General features: G+C 42.4%; 1 protein-coding gene across 1 annotated transcript in view; it reads left to right on the plus strand.

The window, feature by feature from the left end:
• LOC118590680 (ubiquitin-conjugating enzyme E2 E2) overlaps positions 1–17,389 on the plus strand; it is a 313,604-nt gene that overhangs the window by 254,902 nt on the left and 41,313 nt on the right. The window contains exon 5 of the mRNA XM_036198470.1: positions 12,691–12,838. Coding sequence (XP_036054363.1) covers positions 12,691–12,838 — 148 coding nt within the window. The remainder of the gene's footprint in view (positions 1–12,690; positions 12,839–17,389) is intronic.

The raw sequence follows: 17,389 nt of genomic DNA on the forward strand, positions 1-17,389 counted from the left end.
TTACTTTGAAATCAGGTTTGAAAACAAAGGGAACAGAATTATGCCTCTCCCACACACATACAGAGCCATCTCCAGGAGCCTTACCTGTCTAGACTGTTCTTACCTATAGGTACTATCAAATGAGTTCATGTTAGAAAGTGTTTGAAGTGTATGAGGGGGATCAGTAACAAACTAGCACAGGTAACTCTAACTAGAATCAAAACCCATGGTCTAGTCATGTCCACTCACTCCTAAAGTGAGACATCCTAAAATACCCACATCAAATTAATATTTAAATACAAAGTAAATTTTACTTAGTAAATATATTCAGACATCTTACAAAGAATACCATTTATTCACTCAATAAGCATACACACACACACACACACGTACCCTACTACATATGTGCTTGGTTCCCTGGATATTCTAAAGCTGTAGTTCTCAACCTGTGAGTCATGACCCCTGTAGAGGTCAAACAACTCTTTCATAGAGATCACATACAGATATCCTGCATATCAGATATTTACATTACAATTTATAACAGTAGTAAAATTACAGTTATAGTTGTGGGGGAGGAGTTCACCACAACATGAGTGTCGACTTTCACAGATCTGTCTACAAGACCTGGGGTTTGAGGGCCTGAAGGAATGGAGCGGACCACAATCTAATGCTGCAGACAACCTGACTTTAGTTTCAGTGCACTTTTGTACACAAAGAAAGCATGATCCAAGGAAGGTTGTTTAAGTTCACAAAAACATGGTCAGAAAAACATGTAAATAAATGTCAGTAAGCACACTAAATATTAACAGAGCAACCCTTTCTCAGAATTCTCTCAGGACAGACCAGTTTAAACACAATTGCCTGGCACAAACTATAGATTCTATCTGGGAAGGCATGGAAGCAAGGCAGAAGGTCGTATCCAGATCCAGGGTCCACTGACCGGATTGGGCTCTGTAGCTATGTCTTATAAATTGAATGCAAATATTTGTTGAAGGAGGCATGAAGTCACATCTAAGAACAATCCAGGAAATAAATGCACTTGCAGAAAAGACTTCTGCCTTGTTTCCTGGAGCCTCTGTCACAGTTCCCCACAGCGTTGTTCACCACATGTCATTCTTTTGACCATGTTCCGACACATGAGGAACTGTATTAAAGGACTGCACATTAGGAAGGTTGAGAACAACTGTTTCAGAGAAGTTTACATGCCCTGTTCTCAAATAGCATTCAGTCTATATAGGAGGGAAAAGATGAGCACACCCAAAAGTGTAAGAGTAATTTAAGAGAGGTTCAGAAGATATTGAGTACTGTGATCTGTGCCCCCTTGAAAAGGCACACACTTGTTCCACCACATCTCCTAAACACAGTAATCTCTTGCGGGTGGGAATGTTGAATTCAGTGAGTTACCACATCTGGAGCAGTGTGTATTGAAAGGTCGGTTGAAGTTTAAATCGAAGTCTCAGTATATGAGGTGCTGAGGTATATCTGTACATAAGAGTTCCACATGAAAAGAGACCCAGAGAGAACAGCACACAGGCACAGAGGTGGCTCTGCATGGGCATCAGGCCAACACAATGAAGAAAACTTCCTTGGCTAGTTGAAGACAGGGTTGTAGTCAACCCAAGAGTTGAGAGATAGTGTTGAAATGGCAAACTCTGAGACTGTAAGAGACATTTACAGTGCCGGTGAGACTCAGTGTTACCCCAAGACAGTCAAAGGGCAGGAGTCAGACGGGCTTCCTGCTCAGCCTCAGTCTGAGATTTGACATTGGTCTCTTCCTTTGGAAGACCCAACTATCCAGCTTTTTTGATCATCACTTTTAATACCTCTGAACTTGATATAATCAGTAATTGTGTAATTCATGTCCCCAAATCACCTTTATAATTTTTGTGACATAAATAGTTTCAGGGGAAAAATGAATTGTTCAAGTCCATTATGTAGAATAGATTTGGAAAAGCCTTATAGTGGATGAGTCTTTCATTATATGTGGATTTTTGGTTTTTTGTTTGTTTGTTTGTTCTAGACAGGATTTCTCTGTGAAGCCCTGGTTGTCCTGGAACTCGCTCTGTAGACCAGGCTGGTCTCAAACTCAGAGACTACTCCCTGCTCTGCTTTTCTTAAATAAAAAGTTGAAAACAGGAAGTGTTTCCTGCTTTCAGCACACACACTTGGAACCCTGCTGGTAGGGGAAGACCTGGAAGGACTGCAGCTAGTACATGACAGTACTAGAGGGAAGACCAGAAAAGAGAATCCAAGCTTTTCATGACTCAGAACTGCTGTTGTGGAGATTAGAACTTCAGACTATTTGCTCCTATCAGATATAGACACTGGGAATTAGATTAATGCAGGTGTGTTAACAACATCTGCCCTCAACTATAAAAATAAGAAAACGACATATAAAATTATACTTCATTCACATTAGTATAAGACCAAAATACATGAGTAAAACTTTAAAAGAAGTAACCAGGATGATGGTTCTTTTTAAAGATGTATTTTTGTTTTATGTGTATGAATGTTTCCCTGCTTGTATGTATGTGTGCCACATACGTGTCTGGTGCCCACAGAGGCCAGAAGCAGGCCAGATTCCCTGGAATTGGAGTTATAGATGGTTGTGAGCCACTATATGGATGCTAGGAACTGAACTCGGGTCCTCTCAAGAGCAGCCCGTGTTCTTTGTACTGAGGCATCTCTAGCCCCAGATTAATATTTTTATGAGTGCACTGCTTATATCATCCACTCAAAAGATGCTGCGGTTCATTTGCACACGTGGAGAGGTGAAAGGCAGTTGAAAGTTGCCTTACCAAACCACCGCTTACACTGCTTCATGACAGCATCTCTGGGACCAAAGCTAGAAGGCACTTTTCCCCTTTTCCTCGAGAGGTAAAAATACTAGAAAGTGCACATGTGTAACTGTCGGAGTGTTTGCACTATTTGCTTATAAAATCATTTAAAACATATTTTTAATTTTTTATTTATTATTGGTATAGTGTGTATGATGATGAGTGAGTGAAGGTGTACATTCAAGGCAGGGAGGTCAAAGGACAACTTTGCAAAGTCAATTCCCTCCTTGGACCTTGACATAGGTTACAGGGATTGAATTTAGGTCATCAGGCTTTACAGCAAGCACCTTTCCCTGCTGAGCCATCTCACTGACCCATGAAAGCACCTTAGAGCAGCAGCAGAACCTTGGGCTTCTGAGGTTACGTCAGCAAGACTGCACTGTAACTGGACAGAATCCACAAGGATGAGAAGCGAGAGAGCGTCCCACTCCAGTCCTCCTCAGATGACAACTCTGTCACAAGAAAGGCTTACACCAGCTGAATCCCTATCCAAAACTATCTTCATGGGAAGGAAGCAAATGTATTGCTACAGCAACCAACATGCGTGAAAATGTGTTCCTGCTTCAAACTAAGGGTGTAAAGTGAAGTGTGTGAGGCTGGGGTGTAGCTCAGTGGCACACGGCTGCTTAGCATGAAGCCTGGCTCAATCCCCAGCCAGGCAATAAAAATAAAAACAGAAATAATAAACTAATGAAACTGTGATTATTTAAAATTTGGAGCTGGGTCTTTTGACACATGCCTTTAATTCCAGCACACAGGAGGCTGAAGCAGGTGGATCTCTGTGAGTTTGAGGCCAGCCTAGTCTACAAAGTGAGGTCTAGGACAAACAGGGCTATATAGAAAGACCCTGTCTAAATAAATAAATATTCATTTGCCAATATTAGGTATATTCTTATATCCTCTGTTCTTAACCTTTCATGAGATGACTTTTTTTTAAATGGGTCACTGAGGTTTTTATTTTGCACATAGAACCATTGGGCATCTTGCCTGTGGCCTGTGGGACTCCAAACACTAGCTGGGAAGTGAGGTGACAGAAAAAATAATTTGGGCAAATCACATGATTATAAAGCTGGGATTTCCAGTAGAGCTCTCAGTAGTCAGGCATGGCTTCCCCCTTCTAAGGAAGACGTGGTGGGCATGTCAGGGGAGCAGGCTGGCCTTTAGCCTTCTCTGTGACATCAGGGACAGACAGGGTCAAAGTGGCCAGTAGTGACTGAGGGTCCCAGGGGTTGCCAATCCATGGTTTATTTGGCCAGAGGATTTCTGAAAGACGTGCAAACTTAGCCTTCATGCCAAGCTCTTCCTCAGTTTTGTGAATCTGATTGTACTTGGCCTGATACTTGTATTGGCAAGGCATGTGCACCAGTCTTGATGTGTCCAATGCTTGATGTGCTCACCACCAGGTCAGCAATGAAGCAACGTCATGACGCCCCAACCATTGTACTGGGCCAGTTTGCAAACCTGCAGAGACTGGGGCAGAGAGCCAGTCCTGCTCACTTTGAGCAGGGACAGTAGCAGGACTTCTCACCCACAGCCTTGGCAGTCTGCTTAGGGTTGGTCGTCATGAGATCATCCTCAACCATTTGGATGCCTGTACTAGCTGTGGACTTCTGCCAGGCTTCCCAGTCATCCTGGTCAAAGGGGCCTTCAGTGGACACCACTGCGTATTTCCATGTCAAAACTTAAACAGGCCAGCGAGATGGACCTGCTGGCTGACTTCATCAGGAATCTTGAAGTCCAAGTCACATTCGCTGTCTCTGAAGACTCCACATTCCGGCTGATGACAGCCTGGGCAGTATAGCTGGCTGGCCTTTTGTGATCTTCAGCAGCCCCAGAGCTTCTTTGTTCCCAGGATGTTTCGGTTAGGGTGACACCCACCTTCATCATGTCAGCTACATGGGTGACATCTTTCCTATTTTCCTATTTTCCTTGATGGCATTCTTTTTTTGTGTGTTTGTTTTGGTTTTGTTTTGTTTTTGTTTTGTTTTTTGAGACAGGGTTTCTCTGTGTGGTTTGGTGGCTGTCCTGGATCTTGCCCTATAGACCAGGCTGGCCTCGAGCTCACAAAGATCCACCTGGCTCTGCCTCCCAAGTGCTGGGATTAAAGGCGTTCACCACCACTGCCCAGCTCTTGATGGCATTCTTAAGGTTGGATAAACATCTGCTCCAATGCTCATGGTTTCCTGGAAGCTGAATATGCCCATTCAGGATCATGAACGTTTTCATGGCCAACTTGTTGCCAGCCTGAGAACCACTGTTGAACATTTTGAAAGCCAGAAATGACAGGATAACTTTGGAGTTGCCAGCTAGGTCATCAGTGTGACAGTATAGGTGCACCCCCTTTTCCATGGCATCACCTTTGCAGACAACCGGGGACACCCCAGGATGGCAGTGCATCAAGTTTAGGTTGATTTTTCAGTCCCATCCATTTTGATCATCTGTTTGTCTCTCTTCTCCACATTGTCTTCTTGCTGACCAGAGCAGGTGCAATGTTCTAGTGTGCTCACTAGCCTTTGAGACACCTTGTCCGATATATTATGTCTTATCATTGCCCCAGAGTCCCAGGGCCTCATAGGTGCCACTGGAGGCACCAATGGGCTGGGAAGAGACCTTTCCAGGTGCAGAGATTAACCTCAACAGTGAGATTCCCAGGCAAGTCAAAGGTCTCTCTCCAGTGAATCTGGACATGGTGAATTTCTGAGTGCTGATCACTGTGCAGGAAAGGGGCAGGGGCTGTAGGCACTGGGGAGAGGAATGTTGCTGAGTTGCTCTATCATAAGATGATTTTCATGGTTACAGGAAATACAGTTACTTCTAGTCAGACCAAAACTGCTCTAGCATATGCCTATAAAGTAATGATACAGCTTGTAAGCACATGCTTAGAAAAAGAACCTTCTAGTTTAGTACATCCAAGAAAGTGAGGCCATCTGTCTGTGTAATTGTGAGACCATTAATATGTATAGCCTTATTGCAACCTTAGGACTTATTAGTGTGATCATGAGCATTATCTCTGTATATATTCTGACATACTTATTATTTATTACAAACAAGAGGTTGATTTCTTTGTTCTTTAATCCATATGTCAGTAAATAATGCTAACCAGAGAGAGAGAGAGAGAGAGAGAGAGAGAGAGAGAGAGAGAGAGAGAGAGAGAGAGAGAGAGAGAATAATAAACATTGACCATCCAGGCCTCTGAAAAATTGTATTTTTCTAATATTGTCAGAATAGAAGCCCAGGACTCTCCTGGGAAGAGAAGCTTGCTGTACTTTATTTAAAGCACATACAATGTAGTGATGTGTGGCCCCTGTGAGATCTGTAAGTCCTGCATCTTCCAACTCATAGAGTGTCTGAGACTCTTAACCCAGTGCTTCAATGAATGTGTAAGATGCCTGTACTCTCTACTAACTAAAATGTTAACCACAAATTTGCCCTAACCTAAATCAAAATTTAAGGAACAAAACATAGTTTCCTTTAAGAACTTACTGGATGGGTTGGGGATTTAGCTCAGTGGTAGAGCACTGCCTAGCAAGGCCCTGGGTTCGATCCTCAGCTCCCCCCCCCAAAAAAAAAGCAAAGAACTTCCTGGAGCTGTCAATTGATACCTCTAACCATAAGCCTCCAAAAGGTACCATAGCCTGAGGGTTGTTCTTAATGGGTTGTTGTCATTTTTAATTATACTATTTATGGCCTCTTTGCAAATATAAGTATTTTATATTTTTTCCAGTTAATTTATTTATCAAACAAATACATGTTGGCATTCTAGTCTTCCCTGGAGGCAATAAAAATCAGTATCGTATATAAACTGTTTATATAATTCCTTACATAAAGTTATTCTCTAGTAAATAAACATCTCTGCTAGCCTGTCTACAGAAATTCACTTCCAGGATCCTTCTTTAGCTAGCGCACAGCTACGGGCTTTGTAAAGTGAAGCCGACAGCGCGTAAAAGCCTCGTACCATGCAATTGTTTGCTTTCAGAGGTAATATTTGCTGTTACTCTGCAGCAACCGTTTCCTACAATACAAAGATGAATGTCACAAATTACAGGGGAAGGGGGAAAGCAGCCTGGTGTGTGTTTAAGATATGACTTCAGATTTCTCTTAGGCATACAAGACTCAGCAGGGTGACACGCTAGGAGATGGAATGTGTGTTTTTCCATACAACTCTCAGCCGTCACGGTTTGCCTCATCCCATCACCACCACATCCTCACACCTCCTTTTCTCTTTCAAAAAAAAAAATTTTTGCTTTATATGTGTGCAAGAGAAGGGGCATGCATGTGGCCTTCGGGAAATTTAACCTATTTTTAGGATAGTGGTCTTATAGAAAATACTGGGAAATGGAAAAAGTTAAACTCAAAAGCAGGCTTTGGGATTCCTAGGATGTTAATGAAGCAAGATAACCCAGAAGGTGGAGATAAAGATGAGAGAGGTAACTTCAGACAAGAGGAGACTATGAGAGGGCCAGAAGAGGAGGAAGAGACTCTAGCTTCAAAGAAATGTAGGCGTGGGCACATAAACGGAAACAACTGTGCTGTCCAGCCTCCTTGACAAGACCTAGAATCACTGGGAAAAGTCTAATGATGACTCTGGTAGAGCAGTTTGGCCTGTGGACATGTACAGGGGTGTCCTGACTGATTGACACGGGAAGACCCAGTCAATTGTGGATGGCATCATCCTGTAGTCGGGTCCTGAATGCTCTAAGAGTGAAGAAACTAGCTGAGAGCAAGCTAGCAAGGATGTGTATATGCTCTTGACTGTGGTTCGATGTCATATACTAAAGCTCCACTCTTGGTTCATTGCCTGAGGGGCACAAAGAGATGTGTGGGTAGCAGTTGACTTCCTGGTGTAATCTCGGAGCCAGCTGACCTGTGCTGTGGAGTGTGGGAGAAGAGAAGCGTATCATCTGCACATGGAGCCTTGACCTAAGTCCTGTGCTTGTCTGGCTCACTATGTTCCCTTCCTCAGCGTCTCAGCCCAGCAGCTGCCCAGAGATGAGTAGGCCATGTCCACAATGAGATTTTCATTCAGTCCTAGAGCTCAATTGTGGATGTCGGTCTTTCCCCCTTTTTCCTGTGCACACTTCTTTCTTCTCTTTCTCTTCGTTTCTTGGTTTGATCAGCTGGGAATATACAAAAGTTTGCATGATACTGGTCATTAAGATAATATGGTGGTTTGGATGACAGTGGCCCAAGTAGTCTCCTATGTTTGAATTTGTCCCCAGTTCGTTGAACTGGGAAGGATTAGGAGGTATGGCCTTGTTGGAAGATGTGTCACAGGGAACTAACTAACTGACTTGAAGGTTTCAAAAGACTCAGCCCATTTCAAGTTATTTCTTCCTGCTTCCTGTGTGTGGCTTGAGAGGTGAGCTCTCAGCTGTTCTTCCTCCACGCCTTCACTCTGCCGTCTAAACGGTAAGCCCAGCTACACACTTTTTAAAAATAAGTCATCTTGGTCGTGGTATTTTATTGCGTCAATAGAAACTATTACGGACACCATTTTGGAACTACCACAAAGGAGCAGTTCCTTCAGAGGCTGGTTAAGGAAGAACATTCTATAATGGCCCTGCAGAATCCCGGTCCTGGACTTTCATTAGTTCACTTCCCTGACTAAATTAAGTCCACTGCTCACTCCTGTGGACAGCCTTCTGCCTCATCTCATAGACACTTCTGAGCAGCCAGATTCCTCCAGGCAGGTGTATCAGGCATGATGCTTGATAGCCACCAAGACCTCGGCTAGCTTGGGAAAACGAGAGTTTCTTCACATGACCCCGTGTTTGGGTTTTCTTAACCAGTGTATCCCTTCATGGAGAAGCCCTCTAAGATCACTGTTTCTGCTGTAGAATCTAAGTCATACGATCACCCCACATTAATCACCAAATTAAAACACTCAGGTTCACAGACATTGAAAGTGCCCTTCCCTTCTCTGGTAAGCTGCCTACCTGGCCGCGCATGCTAGTGAGCAGTTCCCTGTCAGCCAGCTTGCTTATGTGTTCTCCACAGACTCTTGAAGACTAGCCTGCTCTAAATACCGACATTAAACTGCCCCAAGGTAGGACAGTTGTTAGGGACAGTTCTCACTGTCTTCCAGCGTGGCCTAGGTGGTGTGAGACCTATGAAAATGTAAACAAATAGAAAACAGGACAACTCCTTCTATTTATGTTTCTGTCATCTTTAACAGTAGATGATATATGTCAGTCATTTATTATATTTGGCATAGAGTCATTTTCTCAGATATTAGGTTTCCTAATGACTGTTAGGTATTTGACACTTTACACTTAAAAAGCAGAAAGAAATCAACTTGTCCATGAGTTGTAGGTTTATTGGACATCTACTTCTCTGTCTTCTGCACAGTACTAGTTATAAAATAAGCATCATTGTGGTAACAGCCCATGGACTGGTTGTCAGTTGTGCTCAGGAGTAACTATTGCAGTGTCTGGATTGGGCCCGCTGCTGCTGGTGCAAAGATAGGAGTTCTGTGTCCTTTGATGCGCAGTATGTGTGTCTCCACAAATTAATGCTGGGACTGTATAAGCACTTCTTTGAGCATCTGCTTGGCCTAGGTACCGGGCATTTCACCCATGGTTTGTCACTTGACAATTACTTAACCTACACACAATTATGTTATTGGGAAACTTATCCCAATCCACAAAAGCTCATTTGTGGAAAACACTTCTCCCAGATTTCCCAAGCTTCTTGGCCGGGCAGCAGTGGCGCACGCCTTTAATCCCAGCACTCAGGAGGCAGAGCCAGGCAGATCTCTGTGAGTTCGAGGCCAGCCTGGTCTACAGAGCGAGATCCAGGACAGGCACCAAAGGTACTCAGAGAAACCCTGTCTCAAAAACCAAAACAAAAAAGACCCAAGCATCAGGGGACTGCATCAATGTCTGTTTCTGTAGGATACAGTCACACTGGGGGCTGGGCAAGAATGCATGTGTTCTCAGTAGTATTTCTTACAGTGGAGTTTCCACGTGTCCCAGAATTAAAGTGGGGCGGCAGAAGCACCAAGGCTGTACCCCAGGGATCAGCCTCTATATCCATAACTTTGATACTTGCCTCACTGAGGTGTTTTGAGAACTAACTCAGAGTAATTAATTAATACTTGATAGGGTGTTTTCATGTCACACAATGCATAAGCCACTCCATTTACAATGGATTGTAAAAAAAATTCAGTCTGCTCACTTAGCATTTGGGGATGAGCAGTCTGACTTCTCCAAGGACATTCTGATGGTGTTTTGTGTTGGTTAACTTCTGTTCATCTCTTCATTCTTTTATGCTGTTTGTCTCCTGTTCTCGTTTCCTAGGTCAAACACTTGGCTCGTTTGTTAGTGAGTTTCTCACTTTGTAATGTCTGCATTTAAAATGTATATACTGTGTGGACATGCCTATTTGATTGATGTTTTATCTAGAGAAATAGATTTTTATAATGGCAGCCCAACCTCTGGGTTGTCATTTAGCCAAGCCTTTTGGGGTTGGGTTTGGTTTAGTCTAGTTTTAATCAAAGATTTATTTGCATCTGGCCTTGGTGGTGCATCTCATAATCACAGCATGTGGGAGCATGTGAACCAGTAGTTTGGGGCCAGCCTGGGCTACATAGCTATATTCTATCTAAAAAACAGAAAGAAACAAGAAAAGGCAATTATTTGCAAATGTGTTTTTCAATTTCCAAACATGACCAAAAGGCAGAGGGGGCTCTTTCCTGTGTCAATTCTGATCTTGCGTTATGGTTTTAGTATCCATTCTTTGAAAGACCATAGGTTTGCTCTGTGCCTCAGCATGTAGCCAGTGTTTGTAGGTGTTTCATTCATGATTGACATGAATCTATATTCTTCAATTGTCAACTGTAGTGTTTATAATTGTTCAGTCCCTTGATTTTATTTGTGGTTTAAATTTTCAGGATCCTTCCCAATATTTCGCCTGGTTGACTTGAACAGTTATGTAGTGAAACATTCCTCCTTGTTCATAAATATGTCATTTTCTCATTGATCTGCCCGTTTTTACTGTATAGTTTTTAGCTGTTTAGCTACAGCCCTTTCACAATTGTTTTCCTGATACATTCTGTCATAATGCAGTGTTCCCCACTTGGCATACACTTACTCCAAAAGTCAGGAAGTCATGTCAGCTCTTCTCTGGTAGGTTTTTGTGTGATGAATCTCTGGATAGTGAGAACTCAAGCTTCTCCATAGTCTTTCACTGACAGTTCCCTTGCTCTCTCCTCCAAGGCATCCACTTCCTGAAAGATGAGCCACTGAGTGTCCTGTTTGAGGTACAGGCTCTGGTTTCAAACCCCTGAGCACATACAGGCCTAAGAGCTCATCTGCCTTCTCCATGAAGAGTATCATAATTAAAGCTTTCATTTTATTAAGACAGCCTGCAACCCTTCAGCCCCTTCCTTGCCCCAGACCTGCCACAGCACACATACTACCTACTTGTTCTGACTGTAGGTTTGGGTTTTTAGTTGTGGTCTCCAGGAATTCTCCTACCTGATACAGCTGTGCATTTTAAAGAAGGCTGGTTCTGCTTTCTTCAAGGTTTCTGAATGTTTGAGATCTGTGTTGAGGAGAGAGATTGAGTGTAGTCTGACATGATTCTGTCATAGTCTAGTCTGAATCCTGATCCAGCCTGAGAATGGGCATATGGTGTTCTACAACCTTTGAGAGTTGACTCTGCCCTCCTGGAATGTGGCATCATACAAATTACATCAAGTCCTGGTGTTTGAATGGATGCTAGATGCCTGCTTGAGTGGCAGACCCTACAGAGGCCTCTCTGTCATGTGTGTTTTTTCCTAGTTCTGAGCAATGATTAAATTCATTGTACCAGACTGGTCCTTAGAACACCAAGATTTATTTATAAATTTGAGAACATTTATAAATTTGTTGTCATAATAAGTAGCATTTAAATCTTACTATTGCTTAGCCAATCTGAGCTGGGCTCAGTTCAATATTAAGGGTTTTATTAAGATAGATAGATAGATAGATAGATAGATAGATAGATAGATAGATATGTTGTGTATACATACTTTTATATATATATATATATATGTTGTGTATACATACATATATGTGTTGTGTGTAGATACATATATATGTTGTGTGTACATATATATGTTGTGTATACATACATATATATATGTTGTGTATACATACATATATATGTGTGTGTGTGTGCCTGGTGCCTTTGGAGACCAAAAGAGAGCATTGTGTTCCCCAGAACCAGAGTCACTAGCAGTTGTAAGCCACCATATCAATCAGTGCTGGGAACCAAGCCTAGGGCCTCTACAAGAACAAAGGTGCTGTTAACCACTGAGTCACATTCCTCCCTAGAATATTTTTATGTCATAACTTTCCAAGTTATATTTAAGACAAGTGAAATAGTGATCTTACTATCATAGGAAAACACTGTCCTAATAGTATACTCAAAATATAATAGGTTTGTAAATTATTATAAATACAGTTTTAACATAAAATTGTATAAAAGAGGCATGTGATATATTTACATACCCTCAATCATGTTTTCAAACTGTATTAAAGAACATTTATCTTCATTGTATTATTCTCAAGCTTTCTGGTTTTTGGATCTTCTAAATGTAAAAAGTAAAGCAACTAAAAACCACCAAAAGTTTTTTAAAACGTTTCAGAAGTCAGAGCCCATTTCCTGCTCATAAACATCCTGTGGTCACACCAAGCTTAAACTCCTCAGCCATACCAGAAGCAGTGTTCTGATTCTGCTGCGAGTGTTGGTTTTCTGTTATAAATTGTCTTTGTTTTTAATCTATTGATTATTTTCATGTTATTTAAAAACAAGAATACTTTAAGCAATGGCCTGGACTTTGTCTAGTAACAGACATCTCCTCTTACAGTGGCTTTCTGTTTTCTCCCAGGTCACCTTCCGAACGAGAATCTATCACTGTAATATCAACAGCCAAGGGGTGATCTGTCTGGACATCCTCAAGGACAACTGGAGCCCAGCCCTGACCGTCTCCAAAGTCCTCCTGTCCATCTGCTCACTCCTCACAGACTGCAACCCTGGTGAGTGGCCCTGGGTCTGGTACCAGATGGAGAAGGGCACGGTGCCCTTGACCTGTTGCTACAGCTGGTGCCTCCTACCCTGGCTGCTCACTGCTGTGGATTTTAACGGTCCATACTGTACAGCTGGGTTCTTTTTAAATTGGTTCTTTTCATTTACCTTTTTTAAACTTATTATTTGCTGTGGGAGCCCACAGAGGTTTCCTAGTGAGATCTGAGCTTGCTTTACCCAGCAGGGCCGCATAAGGGGATGGATTGACCACGTGTGTGGTTACCCGGTATTTGGAAGGGTCTGTAGTTGGATGTTCAGTGTGCTTTGATCTAGCAAGGGGAGGGCCTTTGCCCCGCCCCTTGACATTCCTGTAAAAAGCCCTTTTGAAGAGACAGAAGGGGCCAGTGGATTTTGATCCAGGTCCTCTCGAAGCTATCCTGTGTTTCTGTCTGTCTCATATCCTCTGTCTTTCTACCTACTAATTCTTTATGCTTCTCTCCTCCTCATGGGAACCCTGTGAAAGGTGGGGGCAGGCCCCCCACAATTTGCCAAAAATATTTTTAAACAAAATATAAAAATTAATGAAAAATCATTTTAAATGAGAAAAGTATATTTTAAAATGCATTAAATTCTCCTACCAAATAATAATAAAAATTAAAATTGAATAGCTTAATCTTTAATTTGATGCCTACTAGACATGTTAATTTGAGAGATGTGGGCTATTAAAAATCTTATGACAGACAGGGCAGCACCACACAGTTGTGACCTCCAACGTGACAGCAGCCATGCGTCCTGATAAGCTGTTGGCAGAAAGCTGATGGGTCTGAATCAGGAAACAGGGCTTGCCAGGAAGTGAGCCATGGTGGCCCACTGCTGTGCCATGCGCTCAGGTTCTCAGCTCTGTTTCTTCCTCTGAGTCTGGCCCTGTGCCTTTGATAACATTCTTTTAGCCACAGGGCAAACCATCTATGTGGACTGTGTTCATATACGGATTTACTCTGGAAAATACAGGAACCCAGAGAAGTTTGTTCATGTTCTCCATGGAACTTGCTTTTTTAGGTATTTTATTCATTGCCATGAAATCCTACCTCCCAAGTAAGGCCATTGTGAAATGTTTTCAGTTAGTTGACCAGGTAGATAGTAAAGTCCTATCAGATGACACCAAGAGAGAGTTGACTGTTACTGCAGGCCACCCCCTCCAGGCCACCCCTTCCGGACAGTGTCCCTTTCTGTCGGTTACATGTATGGCTTCACTTAGAGGTGATGTTGCAAGGAGGCTTTCCTCGTTGTTGCTTTTGCTTTGATGATTTGTGACCTGTTACCCCAAATCAGCTGTGAGTGCCCACTTTCAGAACAGGCCGCCTGAACTCATCCGTGCCTGTCTAAAGAGATGGCTATCAGTAAGTCCTGCAGCAGGAGGGAGGGTTGGAACTTTTGGTTAATTGATTAGGTTTTGTTTGTTTGTTTGTTTGGTTGGTTGGTTGGTTGGTTGGTTAGTTGGTAGGTTCTTTGTTTGGTTGGTGTTGCTATGTCTCAAAAAATTACAGACCCATTATCTATAAAGGTAAAATTCACCTTTGACCAAAACAAAATCGCACATATTCTGAGCCAGATATGCTGGCCTGAGCCAGGGAAGCTGGCCTGAGCCAGGGATGCTGGGCACATGTGAAATCCCAGCACCCACTTGGGAGGCTGAAGCAGAACAATTGAGAGTTTAAGGGCAGCCTGAGCTACACACTGAGACTCTGTCTGACCTGTCTCATTCCCACAAAAGAAGTAACACTTTTTTTAAATACTGATGTTCAGTCAGAATATCAGGCCAGAAAATGATAATGGTCCTTGGAAGAGGAACATCTTTTGTGATAAGAGACTAGAAAAGGGGGTTAAGAGCATTGACAGATCTTCCAAAGGACCCTGGTTTGGTTCCCAGTACTCATGTGGCAGCTCATTCCAGGGGATCCAATACCTCTGTCTGGCCTCAGGCACCTGGCACATAAGTAGTGCACAGACGTGCATGCAGGAAAACACCCATACACATAAAAAATAATTTTAAAAAAGACTAGAGCAGTTTGTGATACGTGCTAATCATTACATTTTGATGCATATAAGAAGATCTCCTGAGGGACACTTCACTTTTATGAATCTTAGCATTGCTAGGTTCTTTCAATAGTGTTCAGTTTGATTTTGGCTTTTTGAGATTGCATCTTGTATAACCCAGGCTAGCTTTAAACTCACTATGTGGCCAAGAGTAACCTTGAACTCCTGATCCTTCTCCTTGTCTTCCCAAGTGCTGGGATTACAAGGGTGCACCATCACCCTGGCTCTGATTCTTAAAGAAACATGTCACCAAGGCATGGTACCTCATTTCTGTAACTTCAGCATTTAGGAGATGGAAGCAGGAAGATCACCTCAAGCATGAGCAGGCTGTCTCAGTGATGCTCAAAGCAAGTTGTCTACCTTAAACACATCACAACACCCGGTCTTTAGTGGGATTCTTCACTGTTATCTGAAGTTATTTTTATGTAAGTTGAACTTAAGTCTCACTGATCTTTAAATTATCAAAAGATAAGCTTGATACAATATGAATAAATAAGATCATCCTGTGTGAACCAATGATGTGTATTTAATGAACTCAAAAGATGCTTACCATTAGTTCACTATGTACTGATCTCTTCATCATTTCAACCTATAGTTTTTTATTTCAGGCATGTTTGACTCATTGAAAAGAATGCCCCCAGGGGTGGTGAGGTACACCTGTAATCTCAGCAGGCTGAGATATCAATATTGCAATTTCAAGGCTAGCCTCAATTACATAGTGCCAAGCTGTCTCAAAAAAAAAAAAAAGAATGAGCCAGGCAATGGTCACACATGCCTCTAATTCCAACAGAGATGGGTCTCTGAGTTTGAGGTCAGCTCTGGTCTGCAGAGCTGAGTTCCAGGACAGCCAGGGCTGTACAGAGATACCCTGTCTCAAAAACCAAAACTTAAGCTATGTCTTGTTAGAGCAGGTGCTCCTTAGGCTGCTCTTGATAGAAAGTAGGAGTCACTTTTGAGCCAGCTCACCTGAGTTTAGTCCCCAGAATCCACACGGTAGAGAGAAAAGCACCTGCCCAAAGCTGTCCTTCCTTCGATGTGGTTTAGCTCTGCTCAAGGAACAGGAAAGAGAATCGCCACTCTTATGGAACTCTGTGAGTTCATTCCAAACCCTGTTCTCAAGTGGTCATTCTGCACATACAGATTTGAAGTTCTGAGCCATGTGTGGAGGCGTACACCTGTAATCTCAGCACTGGGCAGGCTGGGAGAAGACTGTAAATCAGCCAGAGCCACACAGTGAGGCCCCGCCTCGCATTTTTAAGTTTATCTGTTTTAGTTTGTTTAATAAAAGTCATGTGTATGTGTGTAATACTATTTAGACTCAGTGGATTATTTTTTAAGAGGACATGAAGCTGGGAAGGGATGTGGAAGGGGACCGTGGGAGAGTTAGAGGATCATACGTATATGTATTATATACAAGTATGAAATTCTCAAAGAATAAATAGAAGTATTTTTTAAGTGTAACTTTGTAAGAAATCTGTTTCTTTAAATATTATTTTAAATGTTCTTATATTGAAGTATTCATACCTATAAATAATGAGTATTTTGCCACATACTTAATCAGGTACACCAGGAGCAAAACAAGGAGATAAGGTTCTCTGTAGTCAGTAACCAGAAATATCCGCAGCCTGTTTACCTGGAAAGCAGGGGACACTTGTGCGGTGGAGCCCAGTTGGCCTTTCTTAGCCTGCTGCTGTTGCTTCTGGATTTGAGATAGCATCTCACCACATAGCCCAGGCTACAGAGGGTTACAGGTGTGTACTACCAGGCCCGCACAGTGCTATGACTCACTCAGGTGCTAAGGGTTTATTTCTTTAAGCATATTTCTGGTATGATATCATTTTTTTTTATTCTAAAACCTTTCTGACTCTTAGGAAGGAGGTGGAAATTTGAACAAAAGCATTTGGATTTAGAAAACTTGTGCCTGAAATTTTTAGTGACACTAATAATTAGATGAGTTTTTTAAAAAAAAAATCTAGGCCTTGGACTGAAATGTTTGCAAATACCTTTTTGGTAGCTGAAATTTACTTTTGGATAGTCTAGAAAAGTTGGAAGCAGGGTTAAGGGTATAAAAGAGACCAAGATTCACCATTGTAATAACTGATTCTGAATGAGAAATATGTGTGACTTCTTAATATTATTCTTTTGCTTTGAATATGTTTGAAATTTCCCAAAATAAAGGTATTTTTTAAATTTCTCTAATCTGTAAACTACAGAGACTGGCTGTCATATTCTGCAAAGATTTTCTGGGCTCAAGCACTGGCCCTCTGTGCTTCCTTCCTTGCACATCATCTGCCCTTGAAGTCCCCTTGAAGTCTTGTCTGCCCCTCTGCAGCAGCAAACAGCTCAGGCCAGGGCAGAGCATCCCAGACATCGCCCATCACCTTTCCATTAAGGATTGAATATCGGGGCAGGCAGAAGTGGCGCACGCCTTTAATCCCAGCACTCAGGAGGCAGAGGCAGGCGGA

The sequence above is a fragment of the Onychomys torridus genome, chromosome 9 (genome assembly GCF_903995425.1).
Source record: "Onychomys torridus chromosome 9, mOncTor1.1, whole genome shotgun sequence".
NCBI classification, from domain to species: domain Eukaryota; kingdom Metazoa; phylum Chordata; class Mammalia; order Rodentia; family Cricetidae; genus Onychomys; species Onychomys torridus.